Source organism: Gambusia affinis, linkage group LG22 (genome assembly GCF_019740435.1).
Source record: "Gambusia affinis linkage group LG22, SWU_Gaff_1.0, whole genome shotgun sequence".
NCBI classification, from domain to species: domain Eukaryota; kingdom Metazoa; phylum Chordata; class Actinopteri; order Cyprinodontiformes; family Poeciliidae; genus Gambusia; species Gambusia affinis.
The window spans coordinates 23341314-23359003 of NC_057889.1; the positions used below are offsets into that span (position 1 = coordinate 23341314).

General features: G+C 39.6%; 2 protein-coding genes across 8 annotated transcripts in view; one reads left to right on the plus strand and one right to left on the minus strand.

Annotated features, from left to right (window-relative positions):
• nt5dc1 (5'-nucleotidase domain containing 1) overlaps positions 1 to 17690 on the plus strand; it is an 88910-nt gene that overhangs the window by 8344 nt on the left and 62876 nt on the right. The gene's annotated exons all lie outside the window — the stretch shown is intronic.
• Positions 19 to 8238, minus strand: col10a1b (collagen, type X, alpha 1b). Its single transcript, XM_044105943.1, has 3 exons — positions 5279 to 8238; positions 4734 to 4863; positions 19 to 2432 (listed from the first exon to the last, which is right to left on the minus strand). The coding sequence occupies exons 2-3, from the start codon at positions 4846 to 4848 to the stop codon at positions 577 to 579; spliced, it is 1971 nt and encodes a 656-aa protein (XP_043961878.1). The 5' UTR covers positions 4849 to 4863; positions 5279 to 8238; the 3' UTR covers positions 19 to 576.

Below are 17690 nucleotides of genomic sequence, written 5' to 3' on the forward strand. Positions count from 1 at the left end.
ATGAAACGAACTCAAAGACATTTTTCAAAGTCGTACTTTTATTCCATGTTTTTCTCAGTAAGTGGTACATAACTTAACACATCCAATGGGATATAGTTACAAAAAAGCAGTTTGAAATTCTCCTCCAATGTTCTGTTTGTAGTCACAGTGCTGGTGTAAATGTGCTGATCTCTTATAACATATATTAGATCAGTTTTGCATATTTTTGTTTGTAAATTTAAAGGAAATCCTTAAACAAACAAGAATAAAAAAACAAACACAAATAAAAAAGTATCTGTAAAGGTTCCAGGTAACTGTAGGGCACCACTTAAGAAATCTTCCAATATCATTCTATGTTTTTGTTTCATTTCTAAGGCATAGAGTGAACAGGGAACAAGGATAAATTTGAGGCCTAAATTTTTTAGAAAAATGGTATCTCGGTTCATTGATTAATTTTAACCCTTGTCACTTTGAGTGAGGTTGGTAAACGGTAAAACAGATTTACAATCTTTATTTCAATTTGTGTAAATTAATCTATTTCTCTGAACAGTTTAATGTTTTCTTGTAAGGTTTTGAGGTTTACAGGGATTCATTAAATCACGTTGAGGCAATCAAGAACCCAGAGAAGCCACAGTGAACATTGTCAGCAGCAAATATACCATTGCTTTCCTCATCGGGAACTTGAACATAGACTCTGTCCCCCGGGTGCAGCATAAAAACAGCACTGCCTGCCATCTGATCCAAGAAGCCCTTGTTGTATTCATCATAGATGAAAACCGAAGGCTCCTCATTTTTGTAGAGGGCCACCAATGCATTTGCACCATTGACATGCACGTGGAAGCTAAAATAGTAAAGACCTGGGATCTGACAGGTGAACACACCGCTGTGGGGGTCATAGTGGTTCTCTCCATTGTAAAGAACCTGGTTGAAAGCAATAGGGGTTCCAGCAGGGGGGTAGGCCATGGTCAGCACAGCACTAAAGGCAGACATGGGAGCCTTCATCACTTCATGAGGCATCACAACCTCGTGGGACTTGATTGGCATACTCTTTTCATGGTGGTACACCATCTCTCCTGGGGGACCAGGTGGACCAGGAGGACCAGCAGGACCAGGGAGACCATCATGGCCTCTCTGACCTGGAGGTCCTGGGGGACCCATAGGGCCAGAAATTCCCTTAGCTGTCAGGCCTGCTGGACCAGGTGGACCTGGGAGACCTGGGTGTCCCTTAAGTCCAGGGGGGCCTGATGGACCAGGGGGGCCAACTGGTCCTGATTCTCCTGGCAGTCCAGGTTCACCGCTTTTACCTGGTGCTCCTGGGGCCCCTGTGTGTCCTTTAAGTCCAGGTACACCATTTGCACCAGGACTTCCTGGAGGGCCACCATGGCCTTGTGAACCCTTTGGACCCTGCGCTCCATTATGGCCTGGAACTCCTGGGGGACCTACTGCACCAGGAACACCTGGTTTTCCAGTAAAGCCTTGTGCTCCCTGCTCACCCTTGGATCCTCTTGGGCCTGGTGCACCAACCATACCAATATCACCTTTGGGTCCTACTGGGCCTGACTCACCCTGAAATCCTCTTGCACCCTGTGGACCAGCTGGCCCTATAGGACCGGGAGCACCTGGTTGACCAGTAAATCCAGTTGGGCCTGGTTCTCCTTTCTGACCAGTGGTTCCTGGACTTCCTGGAGCTCCTCTGGATCCTGGTATTCCGGGTTCACCAGTCTTACCAACACCTGGCATACCAGGGGAGCCTGGTTGACCAGCAGGTCCCTGTGGACCTCTGGATCCCATAGGCCCGGGTGTACCTGGGGTACCATTCTGGCCTGGTTTTCCTGGTGCTCCTACACCTGGAGGTCCAGTGTGACCTTTAAGACCTGGCAAACCCATTGGCCCAGGGGCACCATCCCTTCCTGGCATTCCCGCCTTACCAGGTTCTCCCGGATAGCCAGGGGAACCAGACTTGCCAACTCCAGGTTTGCCAGGCATGCCAGATGGGCCCATTGGCCCAGTTCCACCTGGTGGACCCTGGACCCCAGGAACACCAATGCCTCTCTCTCCTTTAGGACCAGGAAGACCAGGGATACCAGGATGCCCCTTCAAACCAGGTTCTCCTCTGTGACCCATTGGACCCGGAAGCCCTGCTGGTCCAGGTTTTCCAGTGGCTGAAAGTCCAGCAGGTCCAGGGGTTCCAGGTGTACCGGGGGAACCTCTTGGTCCCATTGGTCCAGTTGCACCGTTTAATCCTCTTTCACCAGGTGCACCAGGGATTCCGGGTTTTCCAGGAGCACCTGGGGTACCAGGTTTGCCAGCCTGAGAGAGGCCAGAGGCGCCAGGTGGTCCTGGAGGGCCCCGAGGTCCAGGATGACCAACACCCCTTTCTCCAGGAGGTCCAGATGGTCCCATTGGTCCTGGCTCACCTGGTGGTCCTGGAGGACCTTGTGGTCCTGCAACAGCTAAAGAATAGAAGAAAAACAACAAAGCATTAGTCTGGTAGTACACCAGTCCTTCCTGTTTTGTTTTTATCCTCTGAATATTTCGTGCAATATTTCGTTGCATAAAGTAAAAATGGTACTAAAAGCATCACTTTATCCAAGAAATTAATCCTTGGAATTTCTTATCCAAGGAATTAATCAGGTCAAATGCAGATATATTTTGCGGGTGTTTTCATATGTCGAAACCGTTGACTTTTCGTGAAAGATGTAAAATACTAAAAACTACAGCACATCTTGAGCAAAGCACCTCTCCCTATGATTATGGAGTGGGTTGTGATGATGCCTGTGTTTGTTTCCTATTCCACAACCAGCATAGGAAAGCTGATTTGTACACACCAACCAGCTCACATGTTCCTGTCTATTGCACCTCCATGTACCCGCACTGTAGTGCACGCTTTCATTTTCTACACTGAAAATATACGTAGCTACTTTTCCTCATCACCAGCATCACTTGCTTACAGTTCTCACCATGAGGTACATGCACTAAGCTCACACATCTAATATTGTCCTCTAAATTATTTACCATAAAACTGAAAATCGTAATGTGACAGATTTTATTCTCTTTCTATTTCCTGTTTAAATACATGAGATGAATTTCTAAACAAGTGAGATCTTACATATTATCTTGGAAGCTAAAGATAATAAATACCCAATTAATCCTGTGCAACATTGGTTCATTTCAATTAAACTAAAATATTTTACCCCTTTAATATATAAATAGTTAAAAAGGAATTAAGTGTTTGTTGAATTAAAAGGGCAATGCCCCACTCTCCCCCACTCTGACTTTAAAACTACTATCCCAATAAGCTTTAAGATTTGGATAGGTAATAGTCTGCATTCGTGAAAACTGTTAAAATATTCTATTTATCAATAAATCAGAATTGTCAGAAAAGGGTTTGTTGTTGTGGTAAAGAGTCTTTTGAAACAGTGTTTAGTGAAGAAATCACTCTGACAGGGCTGTCATTTTCCAGCCACATGACGACTGCTGCCTGAATCCTCTCAGAAGATGTTTATGCCAGAAGCAGAGCTCTTGGCAGGCAGTAAGACCACAAAACTGAAGGTGATGATACTGGCCCCAGCAGCTGACCTGGACTTGGAACTTTACTGACTTGGGAACAATGACTACTGTCCTGTGTACTTTGTGTCCGGCCTTTCTGTCTCAGCTGATCTGCCATAGTTGCCAACAATTCTGATTTAAAACAAGATGAAACATGTATTAGACTCAACTTATGAGATAATTTCTTCAAGTTTGTGGTGGGATTTGGAGACCATGAGACCTTTGGGTGGAGCAGGCCTGCATCTGTTTTGTCGATCGGTCTAGTCCAAGCCCTCGTGCTTTATTTGCAGTTATGTTCTTCTAGAGACTTACAGTCAAACCACATCAACAGTGCTGAACACAACTTTTGAATCATTAACTTGAGTAATAAAATATATTATTAGACATCTAACAAGCAGTTGCGTCATAGTGACTGGTGCTTTGTTCTTTTGTTCTTTATTTTATTGCTTTACCAAAAACGACAGCTCCCTTGTTGTTAGTCTTTTTATTCTTAGCACAAAAGCTCTCTAACAGCCTTACCCCACCTAGCAGGTGTAACACAGGAGCTGAGTTGATCTGCTAGGTGGGCCTTAATAACGTAGGGTGGCACAGACATGTAGGAGCCAACATTTTAACTCGGTGTGAATAGGAGGTGTTTTACTGAAAGCTAATCATGCTAGGGGTGATGAGGATAATGATTTGATTTTACAGCTTGCTGAGAACTTCTTTGGATGAAAAGTGCTTTTTCTGGGTTTGCTTGAGTTTTTTAGGAGATTTAGAAGAGTATAATAAGTTAGAGTCTGAATTACACTTTACAGTTTAACTCACATTAATGTAGCTGCACTGATTAGTCCAGCCATAAGGTGCTTTCATAAAGACCTAGTGGACTACTTGGGCTTTGGTCTTCCATGCTTTTAGTGGAGAGAAGAAGCTTAGGTTCTTCAGTGAACTTTCTGAAGACATATTTAGAACTACTTGCTCACAAGTTTGTAACTTCTAACTTTTCTTTTCTTAATGGTTCTACTTGATTGGATTTGCCGGACCCAGCATGGAGTAGATGGCGCCTGAAACCAGCTCAGAGTCACTTGCATTGTCCACTAAGCTTGACCTGAGATGACTCATCGATGAACCTTTCTTTTACAATAGACTTATTGCCATTTCAATCATTACAGTGTGATAAACGTCTGCAAGGCTAAATAAAAAGTGCAAGACTTGAAGTGACTCACAGTGACTCTTCACGGGGTACGGGACCTTTGTCACTTTTGGCGCGTAGTATCTCTCGGGGGTTCCCTCGGCCAATGCCAGGAGGATAAAAAGGAGGCTTGTTACCCTTAAGTCCATCTTGTGAAGCTAAACCTGAACATACAAACAGGAGAGAAAGTAAACAAATTAGAGGTGTGTTGATTTCTGCTGCATCTTTCATGTTTTTCCTCAATCAGCATAGATGGGCTTATAACTTGTAACAGCAGTAAAGATGTTCCTCAGACAATGGCAACAAGTCCACATCAGGTATTTCATAAACCAGTCAAACCTCGAAAATGCGACTCTGTTTGAACTCTGAAAATGTTGTTAATGTTGCCTTTCTGGCGGATGCTGAGCACATATGTCAGCAAACATTGCACAGTAATGCTTCTACTTCTGTAAATTCAAACAAATGCTTCATCAAACTTACTCTACCTCCAACCATGAGCCCTCCCTGGGTTCAGAGCCAGGCTGCACCTGGGAGTCTCCCTCACCATCATGCAATGACCCGAAATCAAGGCCAACTTACCTTGAAGGTTTACGCTCCAAAGAAACAAGTAGTGGGGTGGGGTATATGGGTGTCAGGAGGCTGCTGTCCCTGCACGGTACTTGTATATCCTTAGTCGTAGAGTGGGTCTGCCAGTGTGAGTGGCAGCTGCTGCTTCCCAACACGCTGGGCTCAAGGTTTTTATACTGAGCTGCTCTCCAGCATCATGGAATCATCTACCTCACACGGAAGACCCTCCCTGCTCTGATGTCATCTTTAATGATGGGTGCCATGTCCCAAAGAGGCCTGTCACTTCAGAGTGACGGTTCTCCCTCTCTCCCATCTTCCCTCCCTCCTTCCTCTGCCTGCTGCCTGGTTCTCTCTGCCTGTGTGGAGTAGCGGAGGGGAGAGTCTCCCTCTGGATGACTTGAGCTCTGCTACTGTTCATCATTAGCACTACTGAAGCATTACTGTGCTTTCAGTCTCATTTGACTGGTTGTCCACATCAGACCCAGGCTTCATTAAATCCCTCTATTTGCAGGTTTGGTTGACTTTGAATTCCAGGTTTGGTGGGGTTTTCTTTCCTTGTAAATGCACAAACAGTTTTATTTTTGTTGTGTAAAAACAGGCCCTTTTTGACCAAGTGGTCTGTCTCAAAATGTGTTTCTGGAAAATTAAAGGCTGTGAGAGTCTGACACTGTTTTCCTCTTCTCTGAAGACACTGCAGGATAAAACCCACAGTAAACATCTTTTCCCACATACTATTTTTTTCCAGCTTTGCTTTAATCACATATTTTGACCTGTAATTTCAAAAATTGATCTTTCTAGCTGTGCTTGCAGAGACAATCGAATGATCTATATACAGGCTTGAATTTCACATCAAAAGGCCTGCTTTGCTGTGTGAGTCCTAGGCTTAGCAGAGGGATGCAGGGAAGAACAGTTCACTGTTCAGACACTAGGAGGCAGAAGTAAGGTTTTGTCAGATTCTCTTCTTCATCCTGATGACTAATAGAAGTGTAGCTCACAGAGGCTTCTGAATATCTCTTTACATGAAATTAGATCTTAAACATATAATAAAAGAGCAAAAAAAAAAAAAAAAAAAACTAAAAGAAATTTAAGAAGCAGGATTTTTGCTGAATAATTTCAAGCTGTGTACATCTGTGGTATTGATGCAGTAAGCTGCTTCAAGCTAAAGTGTATTTATGGCTTTAAGAATCAGATCAGATGATGAAACTGAATTGGCTCCGCTGTATTTTCTGTGGCTCTTTTGATTTCCTGTCAAAGAGAAATACAGTCCTGGTCCCAATACTTGCACTGGTATTGGGATAGTCCACACCTCTCTATAAAGTGTGGACTCAAAGTGCACATAAGGGTTTGAGTGTGCTGGTTACAAGCATGCAAAAATGTGACAGTTGTAACAGTACGCCCTCTGTCGTAACTTTGACATCCCAAATGGCGGGACTGGTCACTGTTTGTGCTGCCAAAAAGTACAACTACAATTACAAAAAACAACAAAATCAATTTGAAATATACAGTATAGGTATTTTTGTGTTCCAACGTTATTGCTGGAGATATTTCAGTATCCAAATGGATTTTGTTCTGACTTGTTAAATACAGAGCAAAATTTGATGAATCTCACATGCTCAGTAGAGTGAAACAAAAATTATTTAAATACTTTGTCTGAAAACAAATTTTTTTTCTCTTCTGTGACAGGCACAATTTTCTCTGTAAACATTGTTATATTTCCAAAATGGCAAAAAATACACATTAAAATGTGCTAATTTTCAACTTAACAGTTTTAAAGAAAATTCTCCCTGCAATTTGACAGCTGTATCCCCATGATACAGCTGTTACTCAAAAGAAAAAAATAAACATCTTTTATATGGCTAAAAGTTAGTTTGAGATAAGGTTGAGCTAATGCCAATAAATATCAATTCCTGTGTGATTTGTGACAGGGATTTTGAGACAATACTCATTTTTTCAATTGCAACTTTATGTTTTTAGAAAGATTTTCAAAACTACATATTGTACAAGAAATGTATTCCATCTTTAAGTTTTATCATAATAAAATTTGCTTTTCCTAACAGGGGATGAAGAGTTCAATTATGATATTAGCGATCTAATCCTCTGGCTTAGTTTAATTCACAATTACCGCTTTCTAAAAATTAGCTCCATTTTTAAGTGAAATAACTTTATTTACGATTTTGCTTAAACATTGCAACATCACAAAACCCAATCTTTATATCAGTATGATAATATTGTTGAAATATATCCATATTCATGGAAAGTTGAGCGGACAGAAAAAAGTTTACTTAGCTGTCGTTCCTCTGCCTAAATCTCCCAGAATGTCATTTGGTTCTGGATTGGAGTTCAGTGAAATTATTCAACGTTCTATCGGACACGTCACGATATTGTTACGACCCGTCTAGGCGTGGCCAGATCATAACATAAAGAATCCGTCCTCTTCAGATCCCAAGCAGCCAAACACACAAAGTTGAACATTTTATAATTCTATTTATTTTATAAAGATGTATTTTTTGATTGAGATGTTACAACAAGTGGAGCGTATGACTTCAGAGTGAGCTAATGCCAAAAACAACAAACAAAAGGAAACTATCTGAGTATTAACCAACTTACCTAATTGAAAGTAAATAAACCAAATGAGAAAATCTTACCTCCCTAACTAAGAAAAACATGAGAAACCTAAGAAAACAGAAACGGCAGCTCACTCCTACAAACTCCAGAACTTTACATGATGTCAAACATTGTGGTCAGTTGGGATGAGCCGAGGATGGATGGCAGGAAGTCAGTCACCAGCTTTTATATCCGTCACCTCCGGGAGGCCACCAATCGGACGTCCCCCGTTGTCCTCCAGGCACCAATCAAAAACAGGCACCTGCACACTCATTTGCATAATTAGGTTAAACGACCCCAGTAGTAACAATATATATTGTTGATTTATTGCCCAGCCCTAGTCAGTACGGTAGAGTATCTAAAATACGTAATTTGTCTGTTAAAACAAAATCAGAAATTCTCAATAATTAGGTTAAAATCTCATCTCATATTCTTCATATGTATCATCTGGTCCGACACCTAGTGACCAGTAACGGTGTATAAATTACATTTGGTGACATGATTTGTGGCTAATAGATTATTACCAAACTAATAGATGGATTATTGCTTATCTGCATCGTGTAAAAGCCAGAACTGGCCCAAATCTACTTTTGGAAGCCTTTTCCTCTTCTTAACTGCATAATTTAATCTGCTACCAATTTGGCACCCGCAGATGAACACTTACTGAGCTGTACAACATCCTTGGTAAACTCTCAGAATGAAATGACAGAGTAGGCTGGGGGGTGGAGTCGACATTTAACAAGTTTCTCAGCTGCAGATACAGCACCACTTCTCACCATGAAAGTGGCTGTGACCACAGTGTGGCATCAGCAAGTTTTATTTCCCCAAGGCGTTTTTTTTTTCTTTTTTTTTTTTTAAATCTGTTCTTGGTATGTCAGAATGATTACCTCTGCATCTATATCTGCCTATCGTGAGGTTTAATGTAAACGGATACTTAGTTTCACATACCGGTTTTGGGTTAGCGCTTGCTCTGCATGGCAAAATGCAGTCGGTGCACATAAACATGTAATTAGGGCCGGAGATGAACCATGCAGAATGTTTCTCTGACACAGGGTGATGTGGAAGCTCCAAGCCTCCACCTCCTGGTGTGGGTCGGGCTGGGTGGTATTCCTGGGAAGGGTCCACCACTCTAACCATTGTGTTGCTCCTCCAAACAGCTGAACATGCTGCAGTTTTACAACAGACGTGACATAATGCTCCTTCAGACACTTTAATGAACCCTAATGATGATTGAACTTTTGTTGCAAGATGCCCAGCCTCTGTTTTCTGCACTACATTTGAAATATTCATCAACTGTCTTTTCCATGTGTAGCAAATGACTAAACATGACCATCTATCTGCATTCTGTTACCATAGCATAATGTTTTCATTTAAATCAATCAATCAAATTTGATTTGTACAGCACATTTCAGCAGCAAGGCATTTCAAAATGATTTACATCAAATCAAACAAAAAAACACATTGCAGCATGGAATCAACAATCAAAACAGAACATCAAGTCAGATTCCGTCAATAAATTTGCAATTGAATACATTTCAAATACAACTCTAAACAAGTGGGTTTTTAGTTGAGATTTAAAGGAATTCAGTGTTTCACACATCCACACATTTATCTGTTCTAAGCATCTGTTCAGTGATTGGATGGGGTCAAAGGTCACCTGGTGACATCATAATGTAGAGCTGTGTGTCATCTGCATAGTTATGGTAGCTAATATTATTTCCTGTTATAACCTGAGCCAGTGGGAGCATATAGATATTGAATAAGAAAGGTCCTAGGATTGAACCTTGGGGTACCCCACATGTGACCTTTGACCTCTTTGATGAGAAGTTTCCAATTGAAACAAAGAAATCCCTGTTTTTTATGTAAGATTCAAACCAGTTAATCTCTGGACTGGAGAGTCCGACCCAACTCTCCAGTCCATTCAGTAATATGTCCTGGTCAACACTGAGGTCCAACAGAACCAGAACCAGCACTGTGGTTCTCCCACAGTCTGTATTTATATGGATGTCATTGAACACTTTGACTAGGCCAGTTTCTGTGCTGTGGTGAGACCGGAAACCAGACTGGAAGGAGTCAAAGCAGTTGGTGATCATTAGGAAGCTATTTAACTGTTTAAACAGCTTTTTCAATAACTTTGCTGATGAATGGGAGGTTGGAGATCAGCCTTTTTCTAGTAACTTTACACTTTTGCTATAAGAGGTATAAAGTGGATTACTACACCTACCAAAGTATGTCTTCATGACAACTATTCATGCTGTTCTACTCCTCCTTTTGTGGTCATACTTGTGATTTTCTTTGCCTGTTGTGACTTTCTCACCATTCATGATTTTGTCTTGAAATTGTGGCCTTCACTTGGTATACTGCAGACAGTCTCATGTGAACGACTACATATGATGAAATTTGTATCGTGTTAGATTATAAAATCATGGGTGGTCTTATAAATGTGCTTTTTTTATCTTGACATAACATAAAGCATAAAATCTTAAACTTTTCCTATAGTGCACTTATGCAATTATTAGTTCAGTTTGTTAGGATGTGTGAAAAGCACTGAAATAAATGTATTTTCTTTAATCACTACATTTGTTAATCTTTTTTTTCCTTTTTCATATTTATAGTTGGGAGCTATATGTATAGGAGATTGACAAATATAAGAGCCAGTAAAAATAGGCCATACATGTTAATATTTTGTTGGACCAGTTAATCAAAGCATTTGCCACAACAAATGCTAAGATTAGCATTTGTTGTGGCATTTTGGTCACCAGATTTATTTCCATCCAGTGTGGCATTAATTTTTTACCAGGAACTTATAGTGATATTGGGGGATTCTTAATGAGAGAATGAGGTTGAGGTCCGGACACTGTGGAGGCCATTCTCTGTGTGAAAAAGTGTCTAATTTTCCCTGAACCACTCTTTTATATTTTGAACCTAATGACTTTCAGCATTGTCATGTTCTGGCATAAACTAAATTCCTTCATTTAGTTCTTCAGTATATGCAGGAGATCTCATAGTGTTACCAATAACTAACTTTTGAAATCTTTAAAAGTTTACATTACCGTACCTCATTTACTTTTTCTTCATCACATGCTGAAGACTTTGTCATTTTGACTAAACACCACCTTTGTACACACTGTGATGTCTGGTGCAAAGATGTTAGCAGTGCATCTTTGAAAGGATTTAAGTTAAATGATGGATCAGCTGGGATTTAACCAGCATGTTGTGGCTTGTTTATGGTTTATCTCGCCCAGTAAAGCTACTGGTAGTTACATTACTTACTGCTGCTGACACGCCCTATAGTTGAGCTGACATGTGAAGAATTAAAAGTTATTTATTCGCTGTGATTGAAGCATTGTGGAAACTACGACTTGAGCCTTGGTCTTTTCTCCATCACAATTTTCTCATTTAGACTTCACTTTGACTTTATTTAGTCCAAGAGGTTTGAGGACACCCTTTAGCCAGAGTGAAAGAGGAAATAATTGCAGGTTGATGAGCTGCAGCCTGTAAAGGAAAACAGGAAGCAGCAGCTAAAGATAGCGTGTTTGAGTTGGGAAGTGACTCAAACACTTTTGTGTTTTAATAAACCCAATGTGCCACAAAAAGGCATGTTGAACTTTATGAATGGAAAGACTAAAGCTGGACCTCCTGGCTCCAATGGCTGCAATTATGGGGACTCAGAAACAAAAATCATGGTTGGAAGCTTGACTAACTTGAGGCCATATGAAATTCAACATAGGACCCAAAAAGCTTTTCTTAAGTTCTTTTTGTCTAAGTGAGTCATTATAAAATGATGATCCATGTGAAACCAGAATGAAAAGCTCCAGATGTTGAACTCTCAAGTTACCAAATCAGATTTAGCTGTGATTTTAGGATTTATTTTAGGAGCAGGTAATGAGTGCTAATTATCTTAATCAAAGCAGGAGTGCCATAAAGACCTTTTTTGTTTTTACAGCTCCTCCCACTCCAGTTTAAATTCCCCCAGCTCAGAGTAGATGTTACAATGTGTCTTTCTCAACAACTCGTGAAATGTGTTGATTTCCCACATCAGATTTCTCAGCCTATGTTACGATGAAAACTCAAAACAAGGCTGAAAATTTCTGAACAAGTCAGACATATATAAAAATTAATTAAGCAATTTGGTGTATAACTGCAACGTGGGAATTTACTTATTTTTTTTACTTTATATTTCTGCAAACTGTCCATAACTCTGGCTTCTATGGAAGAGTAGCATAGAAAGTCCTAGAATAAAACCAATTTGCACACATCATGTAAAAGACACAATGAACATGTGGAATGGGGCGCTTTGGTTCGGTGTGACCAAAATTGTTTGGCCTACATAGAAATCCCTGTGGGGGCAGGAAATGATTCCCCTAAACACTCCATCTCCATCCAAAGCAAGGTGGAGGCATTATCATGCTGTGGTAATTCTTTGTTTTTCAGCAGCTAGCAGAAATTTATGAAAACATTCATGATTCACAGAGCTTACCCCTTGTTTTGAATCACCCACTAGAAATATTAGTGAATGGCATCTTGAAGAACAAAATACTTGAAATCTTTTGACACCATGTATCTTTAGTTGCTATTAAAAATGAATTTTCTTTCACATAATTAAAAGTATTGTGGTTTGAGTATACTATGTTTTCTATTGCAGTGCGTTGTTCAGATGCTACTTTTAATGATGTTATGAAACAGTGACAATTTGATGACACAGTAAATATGAAAAAGCATTTTATGCCTTACAAATTCCATCTGGTTTTGATTTTTCTTTAGTCAAGAGTAATGTTTCTAATCATCAAGCTAATTTAATTATAAGGCAAAAATTATACAAAAGTGAATAGAAAAGGTTTGAAATATAGATTTTATTTAATAAGGGGAAAAATCTACCCAAATAAACCTGGCCTTAGGGAAAAAAAAGTGATTACTCCTCTTAATAAATCATAAATTAGCTGTGAATAACCTGTTTTTTTGAAAAGCCAAGCTCAATGTCACAAGTCACATTCACATTATTTTGAAGAATTAAAATGTTTTGAACCTGTTAGACAAAAAAATCTTAAAAAGCAGCACTTCATATAATTTAAAAACAAAGTCCTTGAATTGTAAGTATTATGAAGTGATTGCTAAAGCTTTGGAGCTCCAGTAAACCACACAGAGAACCATTTTCTACTAACTGAGGAAACATGTAACGGTGGAGAACCTTCCCAGGAGTGTCCTGACCAATGTCACACCAAACAAACATTGACAACATTTGCTTTTTTTCATTGGATTATTTATAAAATGAAAGCATTTTATCTCTGCATCAGTGAATCATCAGTGAATACACAAATTTAAATTGTGCAAAGATATTGTGTGGTTATGAAAATAAATAGTCAGGGATTTCCCCAGAGTATTATAAGCGGGGCACCAGGCTTTCCTGGCCTCCTGGGTCTATAGGCGGCCATAAGCAGCTGTTGGTTCATTCATGCCTTGGGCCAGTTTTATATGCCATCAGCATTATATAGTGCTTTTAAATCCACTGGCTCATCACCTAATTGGGATTTAACAGATGTGCTACAGATTTTACTATGTTTTATATAGTGAAACATAGTTTACTATGTTTTCCATGTGTTGTTTTTGAAGGGATCCACAATTAGTGAAAACAATAGACTTTATTTGATAAATATTTATTTTAAAAAATGGCGACCTCCATGTTTGAAAAATAGAACAAAAGTTATCAAATTATTGAAGTAATTATGTGTTTTTTTACGTTTCACAAACAGTCATTTTTTAGTTATAGGAAAATTGCAACATATTTAGATTTTCGATCCCTTTGAGATTGTGTTGTGTGTCAACAATGTCTTCCAGTAACATAAATATTCAGTAATATGTTTACATTTCCTGTGAACATAACATTTAATACAAAAAAACAAGGTGGCCTGCTGGGGTTATATTTGGTGTCCTGACCATCGGGCTTAGCAAGTTTTCTGGAGGAAACCCTGAACAGATGTTTATTTTGAACTCATACTTATGGTAGTCAATCTTTTATGAAGTTAAGGTAGAATCTGTAATTCAATTCAATATCATTTTTAAAAAGAAAATAAAAAATATATAGTGAATCACAGGTATTCACCGGGATTAGAGACCACAGTCACCCGCAAATAGCTAAATTCTGCAAATGCTTAAAACTCACTATAAAAATCCCTAGTCCAAACATCAAATATACCATAGTATGCATTAATACCCACAGTGAAAAACTGTCTTAGCACTACTGCAAAAGCTAACATCCACGGTGTTCCTTATCTTCACTCTTGGCGGTATAGCCAATGCATACCCCCAAGATTAGAAAGCAGTAAAGTAATATACTTATCAAGTAGCATTGCAATTAAGTATTTCAGCTTTTCAAACTGAATTTTCTTTCAAATTCTTTATATACTCTATAAAAACATTCATAAAGAGCAGGCTTTTCTGCAAATAATTAAAGTTACATTCCACATAAGGAATCTGTGTGCAGCTCTCTTTCTCAAACTGTGGTACCTGGACCACTGGTGGTCCACAAGGTACTGCATGTGTGATGTGTGATGCATGCAGCTAGTTTACCAAAGGATTGTATTAAAGAAAAAACAAATCTGAAGATAGTGGTGGAAAGAAAACAACTCCTTAAAAATGTAATTACTTATATAATCTGAGGAAGCCAAGTCATACCTGACTTTAGCAATGCTAAAGGTATTGCTGTGTCATTCACAAGTGATTCAATTCTTTTGAACGGCTCTAAGCTGTGAATGAAAGGACTCAATTCTCAGTTAGTGAGAACCCCTCTTTGTTTTTACTTTTATTTTTTTCTTAATTGAAAATGATTAAATTAGTTAAATACAATAGATGAATAAATTGGTGTATATTTTTTATATTTAATGGTGAAACAGAGGCTGCGATGGACTGGCGACCTGTCCAGGGTGTACCCCGCCTCTCGCCCTTTGACCCCTGGAGATAGGCATCACTACCTCTCCTGATTTCGCTAAGGATGAGGGAGTAAGAAAATGGATGGTGCAAAAGAGGATTGTTGTTTCTGCCAAAGCAACTCAAATACTATTATTCTCTAATTGTGCTAGTAAAAATAGGCCTAAATGTTATTAATGCACACAACACTTGTGGTAAAGAACATCTTATTTTTTTATTTCAGTGTGTTTGGATCATTGGGAAGCTTAGAAACCGCACTTTCACAATATGTAAATAACTGAAAATGCCTTGAGTAGAATTATTCATGACAAAAGTGTGTTAAATATTTTTATTTCAGGTTCCATATATTAAGATGTTATGTTATTTGTGGGGCAATTTCAAGTTAGGTGATCTGTGACTGTTTGTTAAAATGGTTAAGTGAGCCTTGACCTGAAAAAAAGTTTGAGAAATACTGGTATAGCTGATTCTATGAACAGGCAAGGGTCCACTGTTCACACAAAAAAGGAACAATAGCAATTACACAATGTTGGATTCCAGAACAGTCCATATGAAGGTCCAATGTTAACCGGTAGCAGTTATGGCCGAATTTTAAATGGGTACAAAACCTTTCCTGGCTTTCCTTCTAATGTTATTTGGCATTACTGAGACCCATAACATGGTACATTTCCATCAAAGGTCTGACTAGATTGCACATGACTTGTTAACTTGTTATATTTGTGCAGCTTTACAATGTCAGACTTCACAAGGGAGCTGCTGGTAACTCACACATTCTGTTAGTCAAACCCAGGACTAGAAACTTCTTTGTGGTATAGCATGTATTGTACAGAGTTTAAGGTTTCCACAATTTTACTGAAATGCAAAACTCTTATCCAGACTATGAGTTCCATGGGACCAAATAAATCTTTGTTTTGAATACCAAAAATATCTGTAAAGAGAAATCCACACACAGCTCTGAGTCACAAGAGAAAATGGTCAAATGAAGGTCAGTGATAATGGCATGTGTTGTGCAGAAGAGCTTCAGCCATCACTATAAAACTCTTGTTTTGTCTGTTGTACAAAAAGTTCGTAGCCTAACCACCTCCCATGCATTCCCCTGATTCAGAGTGTCTCTGGGATGCACAGCAGAGTACAACCAACTGCCAACTCACTATGGAGGCGGCGTTAGCGGTGAAAGGTGTTGGAGGCCAAACCCCAAGTCTTAACATTCCAGTGCTATTATGTGTGTGTTTTTGTGGAAGAAGTGTTTACCAAATTACGCAGGGCTCAGAATAATTATGGTGCTCACAGACAAAAAAGGAAAGCAGCTGGCAAAGAAATTCACATTTTGTTACATAAAAAAAATAATAATAATCATTTAGAGACTCAGCATAGGAATGAATTTTAATTTCTGGTTAAAGGGTGAAGTCACAGCAGCCCATCAATGAACAGGCAGCATGTTTCCTGTTGTTTAATCTTGTGATGCAGAACCCCCCCCAGTCTCTAGAGAAGATTCTCCAAACATTCTTTATCAGATAGTGATTTTTCTGGGAGGAGATGTTTGTTTGGCCTGCATGTGCTGAATGTGATAGTCAAAGGGAAACCATTTGGATCAGAGCAGAGGAAGCTAACAGGTCACTCTTTCTTTAAAACCTAGAAAATAAACCACCTAATTAATTGATAGTTCTGTTTTTACAATTGGCTCCCTTCATTTGATGTTGAAGCAGACACTGCCTTGTGAAAGTATTCAGACTCCTTGAAGCTTGTATTTTACTTATTGTATTTTAATGCAGGGTATTTGCACATCCTTAAAAATTGTAGATGTAGCGTAGAGGTTGGCGCGCCCCACGTTTGGAGGCCTTCAGTCCTCGACGCGGCCGTCGCGGGTTCGATTCCCGGACCCAACGACATTTGCCGCATGTCTTCCCCCCTCTCCTTCCCCCTTTCCTGTCAGCCTACTGTGGTATAAGGGACACTAGAGCCCACAAAAAGACCCCCTGGTGGGGAAAAAAATAATAAATTGTAGATAATCTATTTAAAGTTAAGGCCTTAACATGTAAACATAAGTGTTAAACACTTTGTTCGCAGGTCTTCAATTTTATGGTGGCAGGACTATTTAACCTTATGCTATGTATGTCTTTTTATCTTTAGCGGGGCATTTCTGTCAGGCAAAAATTTGAGTCACAAGTAGACATCTTCGATGCATTCTGTGACTCGTGGTGGCTGAAGTTACCAGTAACAAGCTCCTAATAGAGCCTTGCTAACTAGATACCTAGCTAGGTACTTTACCTCAGTCATGGGTAAATGCAAATATATCACCTGTTGGCTGGACAACATTCTATTTTGCCACCAGCTCACTTCTGTTACTAACCCATACCAGGCTCTGTGCATTCTGTGCTAAAAACTTTGGCACCACAAGAGCCTTATGCAGTGCAAGAAACACAACTGCTACCCAAACCCACAAACAGACCCCAGAAATGTCACAGTTTAGATCCCCTGGAGTGACTAAAGCACCCCAACAAACAGTTGGCACTGCTACTGCTAACACTAAAGTAAGAGTTGTTTTAGTGTGACAAACTCTGCAGTCAGAAGTTTAGTAGATTTTAAACTCGATTTGACCATCAAGCCAGTGATGGTCCTATTGAACCTATTGAAGAATTTTACTGCAATCACTGACCACGATCAGTTGTGGTCCTTGCAGGAATGATGCATTGGGCTCATAATGTTTGTGTATACATATGTGTGTATTTATGTGACCAAGTGTGGAAGACTGAGCTAAACACATCACACTATAAAAAATGGAGGTGGGTTTTATGTCCTGACTGTCCTCAGCAGCATTCATTTTTGTTCGATTTGGCATAAATAAAATAAAAGAAGGCCCCTGTGAAATGTGTTATCAAGGCAATTAATTCAAACAGCT

Excerpts from the sequence above, each read along its gene's own strand:
- col10a1b (XM_044105943.1), bottom strand. The coding sequence starts at position 4,848 with ATGGACTTAAGGGTAACAAGCCTCCTTTTTATCCTCCTGGCATTGGCC. Across the intron at positions 2,433-4,733 it reads GTACCCCGTGAAGAGTCACT|CTGTTGCAGGACCACAAGGT; the intron begins GTGAGTCACTTC and ends TCTATTCTTTAG.